The sequence below is a fragment of the Dipteris shenzhenensis genome, chromosome 13, assembly GCF_047967505.1.
Source record: "Dipteris shenzhenensis isolate YYH24624 ecotype China chromosome 13, Dip_SZ_1.0, whole genome shotgun sequence".
In the NCBI taxonomy this organism is placed as follows: Eukaryota; Viridiplantae; Streptophyta; class Polypodiopsida; order Gleicheniales; family Dipteridaceae; genus Dipteris; species Dipteris shenzhenensis.
In genome coordinates this window covers 33,454,855-33,472,926 of record NC_141608.1, presented here as the reverse complement: position 1 = coordinate 33,472,926, position 18,072 = coordinate 33,454,855, and the positions used below count along the sequence as shown (strand labels likewise).

Here is an 18,072-nt window from a genome sequence, read left to right as displayed (position 1 = left end):
AGAAAGGGTAATTGGTCCTGTCCCCCAATTCCTTGCTTCCAATGTTAAAAGAAGGAAGCTCATACTCAGATTATCTCTTTGTGAATATTATCTGAAAAGCAGTGTTATACTTTTCTTTTGTAACTCATCACATATTCTTTAGAGAATGATGTGATTTGTTGTGATGGGAGTGGTGAATATTTATGATTGATTTTGTTTGAGATTTGGGTGTATGCCATGTCCCAAAAAAGGTCAAATTTGGAAACTACATCACAAAAAGTCAAGACTATGTTGATTTTCAAGCCTTGAATTACAAAATTGTGCATAAATACATTCATATGCATGGCGATTTGTGTAATAGCTAATTATGTGTATACTCTTTTGTGGAAGGATGATGGATCTGAAAGAGTGTAATTTTATTGAAATCACAAAAGAGGACCTACAAAGAATGCAGGGAAGTCCTCAACGTAACCATAACCACAAATTTCTAAAAGAGGTGAACACAACTTAAGAAATGAATAAAGCCCACTCATTTCACATGAGTAGTTGGTCATGTTAACTGCTACCATCTATTGATTTCTAATGCTAGATTATTTCAGGTATCTTAAAAATACAGTTTAACAACTAATAATTGTCCTTCAACATATAATTGTTCTTTGCATGGATGTAAAAGCCCAAGGAAGGATTTTCGCCATGCTTAAATCTGTTAAAGTTGAGCATTTATTTGAAGGATGATTGAGTTGATGATTGAAGGATAATTATTAGTCTAACAACTAATAATTGTCCTTCAACATATAATTGTTCTTCACATGCATGTAAAAGCCCAAGGAATGATTTTAGCCATTCTTAAATCTGTTAAAGTTGAGCATTTTATTGAAGGATGATTGAGTTGATGATAGGCATGATGCCATTTGATTCTTTTCACGTTTTTGCTTGGCCAAAAATGCAACTTCGATGATACTATGGAACATTGATTATGAACTTTATCCATGGAACCCTTAACATTTCAAGTTCTTCAAAAACTTTTCTTGCAGGGAACTTTCAGGGCATGACCATTTTAATTGCATATATTAGGCTTACACTCCCATGGATCCGATAATGTATTCACAAAATGTCTAAAGTGTTCAAGGTCTATATAATGAAGGAATGATGTAATATTCCCAAAGCACAAATCCACTATAGAGGATCCATTTATGAGAGTCTTGAGCATAGGTGGCAGATATAGAGGCCTTTACACATTTTATGGGAAGTAATGAAATGGATATTAGAACAGCTGACTACATATCTTTGGTATAGAAGGGTGGCTCACATCAACCTTAACAGCCCTTTGCACATTGAAGACGCTTAATATGGTGGATGCCTTGGATTTGTTTCAGCCACCCTGATCTCCTTTTGTGAGGGATATGTTTATGGAAAGATGCATTGGTTGCCTTACCAAAGCATAAGTAAAAAGGGCACAAGTCCCTCTTGATCGTATGCGCTCAGATTGGTAGGGGCAAAAGATAACCATTACTAGGTGGAGAGAGAGAAATTATTATTATGTTTTAAAAATGCAGCCAAAATTTATATAGATGGAGAATTAAAAAGGAAGAGGACTTCCTCACCTTTGTCACCCAAAAGTGACCCCTCTAAGGACTAGAAAGAGGATCTAGTACAACTTTACTACATGTATAAAATATGCCTCAATCTCTGTTAAAGCGTTATCGAGTAGCTGCTCTACTAACCGTTGAAGTTGGGCAAAATATGAGGGCGTTGAGACATTTTTAGAGGTTAGTTGTTGATCAGATGATGGGCAATTGTACCCCTTTGCACTGCAAAAGCCTCTTGCTGTCTCTATGCCAAGTTTCAGCATCTCGTAGTCAAATCCTCGAGTAGCCCACTTGTAGGTCAATACTCCCTCAATACATATCATTTTAGGGGGACGACCCAGGGCAGAGGACCCCAAAACACATCAAGCTGTAGGAATAATAAAAACAAAAGTCCCGATCATCAGGTATATAGAACTCTGAATAGAGAGAGAGATCTCTGATGTCAGCAATAAGAGCATGAGTCGGTGTCGAAGCATCATCTTCTTCTTCGTCTTCACTTGTTGTAGCCCCAACCAAGTTGACACGATCCTTGTGTGTTGCTTGGCAAGCTTCTGGAAGTAGCAATCCTCGGTGTGACCAAGCTTCCCACAGTGATTGCATTTGAAAGGCTTGAATTTGCCTTTGCCTTTGCCCTTGGAGTACAGTGGAGTCCGGAGTGTCTGCATACCGTCTTTCATGATCAATGAGCATAGCAACCATATCATGATAACCCATTTGTGTCACACGCAATGCTGGTATGATCTCTCGGTACTTAGAATTTTCCTCAATGCTCGAGAGGAGCACAATAACTTGATCATCTTCCCCTACAGGGGGCCTTCAGACTAGCAAGCTGAGTGACAAGGGATTCCATATGATTCAAGTGAGCAAGAAGAGAGTCTTCATGCTTCATTTGCAACTTCAAGAATTCCTGTCTGAGGAATACCTTTGAATTGATGATTTTGTTGCCGAACAATTCTTCAAACTTAGCCCATAAGTCCTGAACAGTGGAGTCAAAATCAAAATGATGAATAACATCATCACCCAACCCCAAACCAATGAGAGAAAGAGCTTTGTCATTCAGATTCTCACAGTGTGCAACTTTCTTTTCATCTGATTGTGGCTTTTTCTCCTTGCCACGCACAACATTCTACACTCCATCTTTCATAAGTACAAGACGCATCTTTGTTTGCCATGTAGGGAAATTCTTACCATTAAACTTCTCGAACAAAATAGTACTTGATTTGGAAGACTACATGGCTGGAAAAGAGTAGAAATGCAAGTGTAACTATGGAAAGATCACCTTGATAAGTTCTTCATAAGCTGGAGCAAGTCTGGAACTTCTTCATGGCTGACAGAAGTAGAAGGATAGCAGCTCCAAGAGAATGACGGGCAGAATACGGGCACCAACTTGCGGGGGCAGCAGCTCCAAGAGAATGTTAGGCAGAAGGAGCAAATGGTGGGCTAGAGCAGAGGTCAACGATGAAGAGGATGGAAAGCTCCACGTTGAGCTGGCTGCATCATGCTTGGGCTATCAAATCATTGAGCTCCAGAACAAAATCCGCTCGCAGAAACAAATTTCGTCACTTCTTACAAGGGCTACAACTTTTCACAGAAAACTCGGATTGCAATGATGTAAAAACGAAATTTGTAGTACTCAAGGTCCTCTACAACTTTGCTGAAGACACAAAGCCGTGATTCTTCTTCTAGATCCGGATAGAAGCGTCACATCGTCCGTAGGTCACAGAAAGATGTAGCTGAAGGAAGGAGAAGAGAGGTGGCAGATCATGGCATGGAGAAGAGGGCTCAAGGAAGGAGAGAAGAGGGCAGCCTTCCAAGGAGGAGAAGGTAGAGTAGCTTCATTGGCCTCCCTCACCTCAACCTCTTGGAAGGAAAAGGAAAAGAAAGAGCAGGGCTAGGAACATGGCCTTGATACCACATGAAAGATCATAGTGGTAGGGAGAGAAGCAAGCTAACACTAGGAATGGAAAGGATATGAAAGATAACAAGCATAATGGAAATGAAATGGAAAGAAAATGAAAGCAATGGACAAGTACTCACATGATACCAAAGAGCTTGATGTGATAGACAATAGACAAGTACAACACTATTTAGTGTGCCACTCGACTCTAGAAAGTCACAATGTCTATGGGATATCTCCCAATATGACACGTGGCATGTCTAGGACTCACTAGACTATAAAACCACACCTAGACCACCTAGAACACTCATTTTAGACTCACTTTGGCTTCATATTCCAACAATGAGGTCCACAATTTTACTCACGATCGCCTTGTCGTGGAGGGGCTGAACTGCTTGCTGTACCTGTTGCTTGTCAGCTGGGGAGAGAAGGACCTTAATGCATGTGGGATTCGAGGGTGTTGCCATAGAGCCGACCAAGGGTCACCACCAAGATTTTCTTTTTCTTTTTTTTTTTGCAAAAAAGAGACTTCTATTAAGTAAGAAAGAAACTCGCTAGAGCAAGCTCTGTGCAGAAATACAACATGCTAAGCATGTAATAAAAAACACCTCAAAAGAATGAGGTAGAAAGAAACCAAGGCTGAGGCTGAAAATGCCAACTCAACCGTGTAGAAGTCTCAGCAAAGAAGGGAGAGTCTCTCCAATCTCTGAGAAAAGCAACTCTCCTAGATAAGGCTGCTCGAGAGGATCCCTGCATGGTCGCCCAAATGGCCATCGATTTGGCTCTCCAAATGTGCCATGCTGCAAGGCTAGCTAAGATCTCCCATGGAGAGTCAGAGCAGCCCTGAAGAGAGTGGCCGGAACATCCTCTAGAGAGCACGACTCCATAAGGTGTCGTCGGATGTGAAGAGCCCAAGAGGAGTCCATGTCTCTCAAAGAAAACCTGGGGCCCTAAAAGAGTGAGCCAAGCCATTGATCCTTAGGTCATATAGAAGGGGAGGCGAACAAAAGTGCTGAAAAGTCTTGCAATCCCCTTCCATATGATTCTCGCCTGTCTGCAATCCCAAAGGCAGTGCTGTATTGTCTTCGAAGCAAAAAGGCAACGAGGGCAAGTAGGGTCAGTACCGAACCTGGATCTCCAATGGTTCACTGCTATCCCACCATGAATAGAAAGCCAAAAGAAGAGAGTGATTTTTCTATTCCGAGCCTCTGCCAAAAAATTTTATGCAAGTCAGCAAAAATCTGAAAGTTCTCCCGATGAGGAGCTCTGGTAGGCCGCCAACCCCTACAGCTGAGTTCCTGGCATTACTAACCGTGTAATGAAAGAAGGGGATGCCCTTCTCTGGGTGCCCTTCATCTATCCATTCCCATTCTCCAGGGTCCCACTGCAAGAACTTAATTGGGACACCTCCATAGAGCCACAGCCTCCATGAGCCCAGGGCAATGAGAAGCGGGTCAGGATCCAAGTACCACTGTGAAAGAGAGCCATGCTCCATGAAGCCCACTATCCTGACTGGCTGAAACGGTACCTCCTGCCCCCTGAAGAAACATCAAAGACTAAGGCATCCTCATGTGTGTCATGAAAAGCAATCACCTGTAAAGAAAATCCCAATCTGAAAAATGCCCCCATCCAGGTGGAGCAAGAAATAGGCATGTCATCTGTGTCCACCCAATCCAAGGGCAAGGCTGCATCAATCTGCTGGACTCTCCCTGCACTTCCTCTGAGATTAAGAACCATCTGTGCCTGCTGGTCTGCAGGAAGCTTCCTGAATGCTTTCCATGCTCCCATGGTAGAAGCAGGGCCCCTCTCCCATCTTGGCCACTGCATGTAAGGAGAAGCTCCAAGTGGTCTACCATGCTCATCCAAAATACAGTCATTCCACATGATAGGCTGCCTTTCAATCTCTTCATGGGTGGATGGGGGAATCCTGCAAAGTGTACTCCTGAAGCTGGCCCATGCTTTCAGGATAGCAACCATAAGAGGGGAAGAGGGACATCTGAGGTGGGCTGTGGTAAAAGCCCATCTGGTGCTATGTGTCCAATCCTCTCCTGAAGTGAGCGTGCAAGACTGTATGCATCTGATAAAGAAATCCTTCCAAGGCTCTTGCCCTAGCATAAGTCCTCTCACAACGACCTTGCAAAGTAAGGCTCTGCACTGTAGATCCGGGTCGATGATATTCAAACCCCCTTCTCTTGTAGGAAGAATCAAGGTCTCCCAAGCCACCCTGGCTTTAACATCAGTTGTGCCATCTAGACCTCTCCATAAAAAGTTTCATACGAGCCTCTTAAGCTGAGTGATACAATCCCTATAGTGGCACCAACAAGAGCAAACAAACCATGCTGTGGCTAGAAGAACCTGATTAACCACCACCACCCTGGAAGCCAAGTCAAGTTTGGTTGAGCTCCAGAAAAGGAGCTTTCTTCTAATGCTCTCCAACACCGGAGCAAACTGTTGTGAGGGAGAGATGCCCATCCCAACCTGGCAGCCCAAATATCTGATAGAGACGCCCCTCTGTACCCAAGTCAAGGCAATATCATTACCCCAATCTGGTGTGTCACCATCACAAATCCAAAAGCCATTGGATTTATGCCAATTAATGTGTGCACCTGCAGCCGTGCAAAATAAATCCAAGGCTGTCCGGAAGGAAGTGAGTGTCCGGGGGGTGGCATCCAAAAAAACAGCCGTGTCATCTGCCAGCTCACTATCCAGGAGCTCTTCTTCCCAGCGGATAGGAAGCCTCAGCCCATAAATATCAGCTTGAGATCTAAGGTAGATACTCATAGCTTCCGCCACAAACAGAAAAAGAAAAGGGGCAAGAGGACATCCCTGGCGGACTGATCTGGAAATCTGAAACCTGTGCCCTCTTACCCCCCCAATGAGCACTTGGCTATGGGCTGATCTGTAGAGAGAGGATACTCCTCTAATCCATGCATGTGAAAAACCAAAGCGGGATAGAGTACCCTCTAAAAAATCCCAGTCTACTCTGTCATAAGCTTTCTCAAAGTCAGAGAGTAGAATGGCCAATCTCTGGCGGCTCTACATGGCCCATTCTGAGGCCTCCCAAAATGAGAAAATGTTATCAAATATACTTCTGCCATGCACAAACCCTGTCTGCGTGTCATGAATCAAATTTGGAAGAAAAACCTGTAGCCGCAAACTGATGGCTTTTGCCAGAATCTTGTAAAAAGTGCCCAATAGAGTGATGGGTCTCCATTGAGACACTAGATTCCTATTACCCCCCTTTGGGACGAGATGAATGAGACCATCTGTAAGTGAGTCTGACATCTCACCAGAGTCCCACATGCCCTGCAGGGCTGATGTGATGTGATCACCAATCTGCTCCCAAAAAGTAATAAAAAAGGAAGGGGTAAGTCCATCCGAACCTGGGCACTTGCCCTTGTGAAGGGCAAGTAATGCAGTCTTGAATTCTGCATTGGTGAAAGGTGCATCTAGAGAAACATACATCTCATCCTTCACCAGTACAGGGATACACTGCCAAATAACCTCTCTGGCATCATCTATAGCCTGTGTGCCCGGATTTGCAGTAAGAAGGGATGCAAAATAATGTGAAGCTACACGCATGGCAGCATCAGGATTTGACTGTAACACCCCGTCTGAGTCAACAAGCTACAACACACTATCTCTACTATGTCTGGGCCCATGAGTAGAGAAAAAGTGTTTGTTGACCCTACCACCCATCTGAATCCAAAAGGATTCCCGTGCATGAAAGGCATATTCTGCTCTCTGATCCAACAATGTCTGCAAATGAGTCCTTGCTACAGCAAGGCGCTTCTGAATCCAAGCATCTGTGGGCCTCTTCTGCTCTTCCCTCTGAAGGGACGCTAACTGCTGGTGTATACCAATCTCACGTCTAAGAATCTCGCGTCTCTTGGAATCAGCGACTGTATGATAATAGTCACTAATTCCGGATAAGGCTGCAGCTACCTGAGAATGGCGGACAGCTCCACCATGTATGTGAGAAACCCAAATCTGTAAAATATCCTCCGTGAGGCTCTCCTTTGCATAAAAAGCATCCGGAATCCTGACACTGACAGAACGTCCTCTCCGATGAGGCTCAAGGATCTGCAACACCACTGGAAAATGATTTGAGGTGGAAACCCCAGTAGAAATGCATACAGATCCTCATCTGTCAAGTGTCCAATCGTCTACATAAAATCTGTCAATACGTGCATGAATGGGCATGTGTATTCTCCTGTTCGACCAAGAATACAGGAGTGACTGTGGCATAACATGAAAGGCATCATCCAACCAAGTGTCTCTACCACTGTACTGAAAAAGAAAGGCATCCCAGGCTGCCCTCTCCAAAGAATGAATTCCACCCTATCTGCCTCCCTTTTTGTCTGATGGCAACTCAACCATGTTGAAATTGCCACCAATGATCCAAGAATCTGCAATGGGAGCCCAAGAGAGTAACTCCTTCCAAAAGGAGATCTGCTCCCCTCTGTTGTTGGGAGCATAAAGATTGAGAAGACCAATCTTACGTCCTCCAATCAAAATAATGATCCATTGAGCTCTAGAGGGGAAAATAATACCATGACCAGCAACTAAGGGGAGAATAGAGGAAGAGACCGAAATGCAAGTACCTCCCCTTGTGCCCATAGCAGGCGACCAGAAGGTATGTACTGAGAGCAGTTTGCCCGATTTAGAGCAATCACTTGCATCCAACTTGTGTTCCTGGATAAAAAGGATATCAATAGCACCTCCAGTGACACCTGGATGAAGCTGATTTCGGATCAGCTGCCTATGGCGACGGTGTGGGACTCTGCCTAGGCCCTGTATGTTCCAGCTGACTATCCTCATTGATGGGAGGATGCTGGATGGAAAGGCTTACCCGACCTAGTAGAGGAGACCATCTTCCCCTGGGCCGAAACACTCCTGCTGAGGGCAAGAAACTCAACAGGTGAGAGGATCCCCACACTTGCTGAAGAAGATGCCCTATCAAAAGGAATCCCCATGACCGGGACCCCTAAGGTGGAGGGCACAAACTCCTCATCATCCATGAAAGTCGCCGAATCTGCCAGTGCCGAAAAAGAGTTCCTGATAAGCAAGTCTGGCCGAGGAGTGCGAAGAAGACCTGCACTCGTGGAAGATGGAGGAGAAGGACCTGCCAAGCCTCTATCAGCAGAACTGGAGCTGGGTGCTGAGGAGGCCTGTGGTTGGGCTGAAGAGGAATCTGGAGTCCTCATCTGTGCCTGCACTTTCTTAGTCGTCCTGACTGTGGCAGGAACAATCTGCGGGGAAGAAGTGCCTATAGCCCCCTCGTGGTCAGCAACCAAGGTGACTGGGGCTAGTGCATCTAAAGGCCCCTCCTGATGTGGAACTGTAGTGTCTGGGGCTGAAGCAACATCCACCTCTGGAGTCTAGAAGGCGTCTGTCTGAACAGGATCAAAGGTCTCCTTTTGAGGTAAGGGAGCGGCTCTGATAGCTCTCCACCGTAGTATTGGGTGTGCCGCGGACATTGGGCGCTCTGCTGCCCTTGGTGGTTGTGGGGTGTGCGAAGCAGGGCACCCTGCTGCTCTAGGGTGCTGGGGAGGTGCAGTCGGGGGAGTACATGAAGGAGCCGCACCAAAAGACCTCTTGGGTCTTTTTCTCTTCCTTGGGCAGTCTCTAGCAAAGTGCCCAAGGGTCCTGCAAATCCTGCACTGGTCCTATCTACCTGAAATCTCGACACTCTGTCGAAAGAGAGAGCCGTCTGGACGTTGAAGCATGATGTGGTCATCTGAGATGTTAGGGTCAGAGACAATGACCCTAACACAAGGCACCCCATCTGCACTGACTGCCTCTGCCGAGGAAGAAGGCATGCCAAGAAGGGTGGGGATCTCAGTGACTACTCCGAATGTGGCTCCGATAGTGACAAGCAGTCGATAGTAGACGTGAGGAAGACGTGGAAATCTAATGAGCAGTGATGTGACCTGCCTGTCCTCCTCGATCGGATCGAAGCCCAAGGTGTAGGGTAAAAGAAAGATCCTCCTTGAACCCAAAGCCAGGGGATTAGCTTTGAGAACAAGGGCTGTGGACTCGTGGGAGTCGAAAATCACTTGGAAGAATCCACGTCCCAGGAGTCGAATATCCCCGAGGTGTGGGGCGAGATCTCCTGGTAACACCGCCAGCATCTAGTCTCTAGCCTGTGATCTGGAAGGGTGTGACCCAACGATGCAGGCGAAAAGTGATGTAGAGCCCTCTAACTCCACATCTTTCTTGAGCTGCTGCAACTCGTCTTCTGAAAAAATGACGGTTCTCGCGGTCGGTGGAAGTGGACAGAGATTGGTTGAATGGGGATCCATTCGCCAATCGAAGCGAAAAGGCCGATTCCAACACTGAAAAAGCTCCGTCCGTGAAACTACTGCCCAGGACGCCCTCGAACAAGCACAAAAGCTCCCGCTGTAAGAGAAAAATAAAAAAGGCGGGTGAGGCGGAGAGATGTCAGAGGAGAAGGCGGAGAAAAGGCGAGGAGGGGAGCGGAAGAGAACAGGCTGAGGGAAGGAGGGAGAAGGCGAGGAAGGAGGCGGGAACGGGGTGGTAGGGCGGCGGGGGATGGCAGGGAGGAGGGGGCGAAGAGACGGGGGGAAAGAGGTGGAGAAGGTGGGGGAAAAGAGGTGGAGAAGGCGGGGAAGGAGGTGGTAATGGGGTGGTGGGGCGGCGGGGGATGGCAGGGAGGAGGGGGCGAAGAGACGGGGGGGAAAAGGGAGACGGGGGGAAAGAGGTGGAGAAGGCGGGGAGGATGGGAAGGCTAAGAGGAGGCGGGGGGGCAGCGGAAGGAGGGGGGGGGACAAGGGGAGGCGGAGGAGATGGCGGGGGGGAGGGGGGGGCGAAGGAGATGGCGGGGGGGAGGGGGGTGCAGAAGAGATGGCAGAGGGAGAAGGCAGGAGGCGGAGGAGTTGGCGGGAGGGAGGAAGAGATGGCCAGGGGGAAGAGATGGTGGGAGGGAGGCCGAGGAGAAGGCGGAGAACGGAAGAGATGGCGAGAGGGAGGCTGAGGAGAAGGCGGAGGACGGAAGAGATGGTGGGGGGGAGGTGGAGGAGGAGGGCGGGGGGGAGGCGGAGGAGGCTGCGGAAGGGAAGAGATGGCTCGGGGGGGCAGTGTTATCAGCCAGGGGCAGCAGCTCCAAAGGTGGTGGGATGTTCGATCATCTCCACTGGGTGTGCTTTTGAGTCGTGATCTTCCCAATGCGTCCTCTTGATCTTGTGTCCGCTTCTTCTGTTACGGGCATCCACAGGCTTCCCAATGCGTCCTCTTGATCTTGTGTCCACTTCTTTTGTCACGGGCATCCACAATCCTGTGGCCAACGCAACAGCCACGCAGGCATCTGGATTCTGTACAGCCATGCAGACAGGCCCTCTCATCCCCATTCACAATGTCCCATAAGCCCTTTCCAACCAAGATATTCTTGAGTGTAAAGGACCACAAGGCATAGTTGGGTCCATCCAACTTATCTGCCTCAGTCATGGTGCCAAAGTTCTCATTGAGAGACATGATTACAAGCTCAAGAATAATTGCAAGTGTACGTACAAATGGACAATTGAAGGACCACAGATTGCTATGTGATCACTGTAATGGCATTCACTGACAGTGGGTGCTTTGAAATAGCAATAAATCTGCCCCAAAATTTCTGCTCAAACATCAATCCCTTCCGGGATACAAAATGCAATCAAGCACTATATTTCTGCCCCGAAAAATTGTCCTCAACCACAGCAAAACATAGGCTCAAATGCAATATCCTTCTGCCCCAAAAATCAGCCTGTATCTCACGAAAAATTGTCCTCAACCGCAGCAAAACACAGGGTCAAATGCAATATACTTCACCCCAAAAATTAGCCCGTATCTCAACCAAACAATGGCTCACAATACAATAGAAAACTCTTGCTCAATAGGCATCCAAAAGTGCATCAACTTACAGGCAACACTTGGCTTCAAAAATGCACAACACCTGAGCAATGACTTGCACTCAATGTGTAGCCAAAAACTGTCCCAAATGCACTAACACCTGTGCAATGCAATCTGCAAGACACCTGTGTAATGTTGTCTATAACAACCAACTGGGAGAGGCTAAAAATGAGCTGAAGCTAGGATTGCGAGGCGGAGCAGAAGCAAAAGTCAAACCACCAGGCTGAATCCGGGGGAGATGGAGATGCGAATGGCAAGTTGGAGAGGCAATGTGCAGCAATATTGGGATGTACAGTTAGAAGGAGCTGGCTCCGGGATGCAAAATCGAGGTGTGCGGGTGTATGAATGGCAGTACGGATGGCGAGGCAGCTGTCCGGGACTGTTTGTAGGCGCAAAGTACAAAAATCAGTAAAAATTAGCAAAACGTAAATGATATTGCTGGTATCTTCTGATCTGTTGCTCAGAATGAAATTTTGAGAGCACGAACAACTCTGAAAGGGGGGTAAAACCCTAGTATGACAGCTCAAAACTCCTCCCGGTTGCCCGACATTGAAGGAACCATGGAGAAGGGAAAGAGATACGAGGCAATCACATGATGAACAATGAGATGGGACCATGAACTTGATGTAGATTCATTGATATACTCTGATAGAAAGTACAAGGCCTCATTATATAGACTCATGAGGACACACACTAACATCATTGATGATATCACAGAAGAGAATATCTATGACATCATCAAAATCTAATCTAGACTCTTGACTAGGCCAAAGGACAATTGACCTTTCAAACTCACACAAGACAAACCACAACTATGGTCACACTAGAACCGTGTTCACACTACTGAAGCTCCAAAATGCTCCAACACCCCCCCTCGGAGTGATGGTGGTGAGACCCTTGGCAAGAAGTAACCGATCTCCAACTCTTCCGCAATACTACAGATGAGCAGACCTATATTGTCAACACCTCCCGTGTTACAGTAATCCCCTCAATCATCTTGCGACCAGCAGTGGAGACCATCACTTAGTCACCCCCCCTTTCTCCGATGTGGGTGCAAGTGGACATCTCAATGGCTAAGAATCACACAGAAAAAACAGAAATACAATCATTTTAGAGGGACTACTCAAGACAAAGTACCTGTTATTGACTTAAGAATGCACAAGGACACTTTTATTGCATTCATTTTGGAAAGCAACCCGGGTAGAGTACCCTACACGCAAAGACTGAACTAGAAACAAAAGGGGTCCTCAAAAGACTCGGTGACTTCAGCAATGCCTGCAAAGATCTCGCCTGGAGGGTCTTCAGGTAGAGTTTCCTTCTCTTCGGCAACCAAGTGTGCATGATATTGTGCTTGCTTTTTCTCTTTCTTGTGGTAAGAGAATTCTTCTTTATGCCCAAACCGCGTACAATAACGGCACTTTATCTTCTTGCTTCCTTTCCAAGCGGGATTGGAAGCAAGAGCAAGTTCGGTGTCAGGAGGCTTGTCCTTATCCAAATTCCTTCTATCTTTATCCAAAAGAAGAGCCACCATATCCTCAAAAGTAGTGGATGCAACTCGAAGAACTTCAAGTGAAGATTGAAATTGAGGAACATCTTTCATGCTTTTAATAAGTACAGCCATCTTATCTTCATCATCATGCTTAGATTTAAGACTAGCAAGTTGACTGATGAAAGAATTCATTGTAGCAAGATGATCACTAAACTTTTCACTATCTTGCATCTTGAGCTCATAAAATTTAAGTTTCAAGAATACCTTAGAATTGGTAAGCTTGTTGCCAAAGATACTTTCAAGCTTTATCCAGATGTGATTAGGAGTGGATGATAAGTCAACATGATGGATTAAAGAATCCACAAGACTAAGGCCTATAATGGAAATGGCTCGTTGACACCTTTGCTTGTACTTCTGGATCTCGTTTTCTTGCAGAGCTGGTTCTCCTCCCATAACAATGTCCCATAAACCATCTCGCATCAAGATAAGTTGAATATTTGTTTTCCATGTGGGAAAACCAGTTCCTGAAAATCTCTCAGATGCAGGCACAACAAATGCAAGAGTAGACAAAAGAGCCATTATGCTCAGGAAATGTCGCCCAGCACACGGGACTACATCAAGATTTTCTAGTTCTGCTCTCGAAAGATGAAGATTCGTCGCTTTTATGTTGTGTGATAGGCATCTTAATGCGTAGAAGGAGAGTATAGTCCAGTAAAACTTCACAACCTAGATCCCGGTTCGTCAGCATAACAAATCGTAACAGAATCATCTTCAAGAACTGTTGTAATGGGCGAATCTTCAAAAGATGATCACGCTGGTCTCGAATATCCCATCCTTCTAAGAGCAATTTTAGCAGCGATGAAACCCAAAGAATTCTCCATGTTCTCTCAACAAGGAGCGGTAAAGAAATTAGGGCAATTGAGGCTGCTTCTGATTCTTGGAATCTGCATGCATCAGGAACACTGAAGCAATATAGGCTATAGGTCACGAGCAATGGTCTAACATCATGAAGATGAAGAATAGAAGCACAAGCTGAACAAGGAGAGGCTCTGATACCACATGAAGGAACCAGGGAGAAGGGAGAGAGATACAAGGCAATCACATGATGAACAATGAGATGGGACCATGAACTTGATATAGATTCATTGATACTCTGATAGCAAGTACAAGGCCTCATTATATAGACTCATGAGGACACACAATGACATCACTAATGATATCATAGAAGAGAATATCTCTGACATCACCAAAATCTAATCTAGACTCTTGACTAGGCCAAAGGACACTTGACCTTTCAAACTCACACAAGACAAACCACAACCATATTCACACTAGAACCGTGCTCACACTACCTAAGCTCCGAAATGCTCCAACAGACGCAGCTACAAAACTTCCGGTATCCAAAATTTTCGGTATCTGCCTTGGGAGACCCTCATTCTCCCCACAGGAGAAGGGGGTCTCAATATTATTGACCCAAACTTGCAGTGTATGGCCTTGCTCTGCAAGTTTGTAGTACGTGGATTGATGCCTGGACAGGAGCCTTGGAAGGATTTTTTCTCACGCAGCATTCAGTCTTGTACCCCTTCTCATGGGGAGATTGGTTGGACAGCGGCAGATGGATCTTTACTTCAGCCCATCTCAAATCTCCCCCTTCCCCTCTCATGGCTTGGGGCTGCTTAGGAAACACACTCTACAGAGCTCCACCCACCTCTCTTGAAGAGATTCAAAGGCAGCCAGTCATGTGGAATGACTCGATTTTGGATGACCATGGCAAGCCACTTGGAGTCTCACATTATATGTAGTGGTCTAGATGGAAGAGGGGACCTACTTCTACAGTATGCGCTTGGCAAGCCTTTATGAGACTTCCAGAGGATCAGAGACTTTTAGCAGTTGGCCACCTCAGAGGGAGTGCACTCAGGATACAGCAAATGCAGGCAGCCATTCCGCCAGAGTAGATTGACACAGATGACTTGCTGCTCACAGAGTCCACTTGGTGGGGAGCGTTTTCAGGGATGGGCATTCTGTTACAGATTATTGCATTGCAGGATGCACATGAGGACACCCTTGTCTTTGATGTTCAGTCGGGAGGCAGACTTATTAAATCTTCTGATGATATTCTTTTGGAGGTTGCATTTCAGCCTGTCAGGATTGCAGGTTTCATGGAATGGGGCCGGGACTCATAGTGGTATCTTGACCCTGATCCTATTATCCTTGTGCTAGGGTCTTGGAGACTCTGGTTGTATGGTGGGTCCCCTAGTAGGTTCTTGCAATGGGACCCGAGGGAGTGGGAATGGATTGATAAGGGGCACCGAGAGAAGAGCTTCCCCTTCTTTCACTACACAGTTAGAAATGCCCGGAGATTTCAACTCAACAGTAGAGGTTGGAGGCTCTCCAGAGCGCCACATTGGGATAGTTTTCAGATTTCCGCAGTTGTGTGGAAGAACTTTTGGCACAGGCTCTGGAAATCCCTTGGGAATAGAAAGATCACTCTATTCTTTTGACTTTCTATTCATGGAGGAATTGCAGTGAACCTGTGGAGATCTAGGTTCGGAGCTGACCCTACTTATCCTCGTTGTCACATGGCAGTTGAGTCAGTACAACATTGCCTTTGGGATGTAGACAGGCGAGGACGATCTGTAAAGGTGTTGCCAGGATTTTCAGCATTTTCATACAACACCTTTCTATATGACCTGGGGTTCAGTGACCTGGTTATCTCTTACTGGCCCTCAGGTGTTTTTCGAGGGACATGATCCAGATCCAGCTCTCATTGTACGACGACACTGTTGGAATATGAAGCCAAAGTGAGTCTAAAATGAGTGTTCTAGGTGGTCTAGGTGTGGTTTTATAGTCTAGTGTAGACATGCCACGTGTCATATTGGGAGATATCCCATAGACATTGTGACTTTCTAGAGTCTAGTGGCACACTATATAGTGTTGTACTTGTCTATTGTCTATAACATCAGTCAACATCAAGCTTTATATCATGTGAGTATTTTGGTTATCATTGCCTAGCACTTGTTCTTTCATTTTCCTTTCCATTTTGCCTTTCATTATGCTTTCCATATTTCCATTCCATTCCTAGCTAGCTTCTAGGTCTCTTGATATGGTATCAGAGCTAGCTTTCCTCAAGGTATGAAGAGGCCTTGAAGCCCACATCTCAGACCTATGGAGAGGCTAGCTCTTTCCACTCTTGTTCCACTCTCCTCCTCTCCTTCCTTGAGCACTCCCTCTTCTTCCTTTGCCTCTCCTTCTTGAGCTCCCTTCCTACCCAAGCCTCACCACCGGCATTGGAGCTGATCTACCTCGTCACTATCCTCTCCATCGTCTTCATTTTCAATCCGCCATAACTTGCCGAAGAGCTGCGACATTCTCCTCTCCAAATGTGCGCCACTTTTCTGCCCCATGTTCTTGCTCAAAATCTGCCCCAAATCGTGCTGATTATGTTCGCCATCTTCCCATGAATCTGTCCGCAGTTTTTCAGTTCACTGTCTCCCACCATATGTTACAGCAGCCCGCCATCTAGCAGCCCACGCTGCTGCTGCTGCCCACGCAGCCCGTGCTGACCACGTAGCTCTGCTCTCTACCCGCCATCTAGCAGCCCACGCTGCTGCTGCTGCCCATGTAACTCTGCTCTTGCTTGCCAAATCTGCCACCAAGATTGCCTACCACTGCTGTGACAACCAAACTGCAGCAAGCTTCCATCACTACAGAACCGGCTGGGCTCGCTCCAACAACCACACAGGAAGCAAAAGGCTCTGTTCATCGACTGGCTTGCCACCTCCATTGCCAATGCTAATGCCCACGTCGCCTTCTCCAACCTTGATGTGAGCCCTTGACATTACATTGCGGTGACTCCTTCACGTGACTACTCCAACATTGGTGAAAACTTCCCGAGCTAGATGTGAGTTCTTTGATACTACTCTGACACACTCCACTACAGTGATCTTTCTAATTAGTGCATTACCTCGAGCTTGATGTAGACCACTCTACATCAACAAGTGACTTCCTCAACATTGCTTATTCGATCGGTGCCTGAGGTACTTCGCATTGATTGACTTCCCGATTGGTCGTGGACCTGAGGCTTCTACTTCGACATTGGTGACTCTCCTTTCGGCATTTTGAGAGTCATCATGTGAGTGCTCCATTTCGCTACCCATGGACTTCACCGACACATCTTTTGGGGCATTCCTACCTAGCACTTCATCGACATCGTCATCGTCTCACAGGGATGTGCACACATGTGCATTAGCTACTTGGAGGACATCTCTTACTCCTAAGAGATCTATTTTTATTATTCCTACAGCTTGATGTATTTTGGGATCCTCTGCCCTGGGTAGTCCCTCTAAAATGATATGTAACGAGTGTGGTTTTCATTGAGTCTAAAGGTCCTCTACCTTGGATAGTCCTCCTAAAAAGATGTATTTTCCTATTTTGTTTTGGTGTGTGGCTCCATGTCTCTCATTATTAGCCCCTGGAGCCAGGAGGGGATGTACTGTGGAAGTCATATGTATTGGCTTTGATAGGTCTATTTATTAGGCCTGGCTTGAGAGTTCCAAGATGTTGGTGCACTGGTCTCCTAGATCTCTTAGTTGGTCATGCATCCATGCATGATGAGCCTCTAAGCCATGCTAGATGACCTTTCTATGTTATGCTCACTAGCCTCTGAGCCATGCTCACTTGCCTCTGAGATTGTGTGGGAACCATGTCTAGTTCTAGACCGGCATGCACAGTTTTGATGACTGTCATTGTCATGTTCTGTTCTTGGTTCCATTCCAGTAGTCTCTCACCTTGCCTTCATGGGGGGGTGTTGGAATATGAAGCCAAAGTGAGTCTAAACTAGTGTTCTAGGTGGTCTAGGTGTGGTTTTATAGTCTAGTGAGTCCTAGACATACCACGTGTCATATTGGGAGATATCCCATAGACATTGTGACTTTCTAGAGTCTAGTGGCACACTATATAGTGTTGTACTTGTCTATTGTCTATTACATCAATCAACATCAAGCTTTATATCATGTGAGTATTTTGTTTATCATTGCCTAGCACTTGTTCTTTCATTTTGTTCTTTCATTTTCCTTTCCATTTTGCCTTTCATTATGCTTTCCATATTTCCATTCCGTTCCTAGCTAGCTACTAGGTCTCTTCAGACACTCAGTGGATTCTTGTTCCCTCTAGGATGTTCCCTTCACTCCTTTTCGAGTTGCTCATACCTCAGT

General features: G+C 46.2%; 1 protein-coding gene across 1 annotated transcript in view; it reads left to right on the top strand.

Moving 5' to 3' along the window:
• The first annotated feature begins 370 nt into the window (after window positions 1-370).
• LOC147895319 (uncharacterized) overlaps window positions 371-18,072 on the top strand; it is a 92,500-nt gene continuing 74,798 nt past the window's right edge. The window contains exon 1 of the mRNA XM_087383452.1: window positions 371-475. Coding sequence (XP_087239578.1) covers window positions 371-475 — 105 coding nt within the window. The remainder of the gene's footprint in view (window positions 476-18,072) is intronic.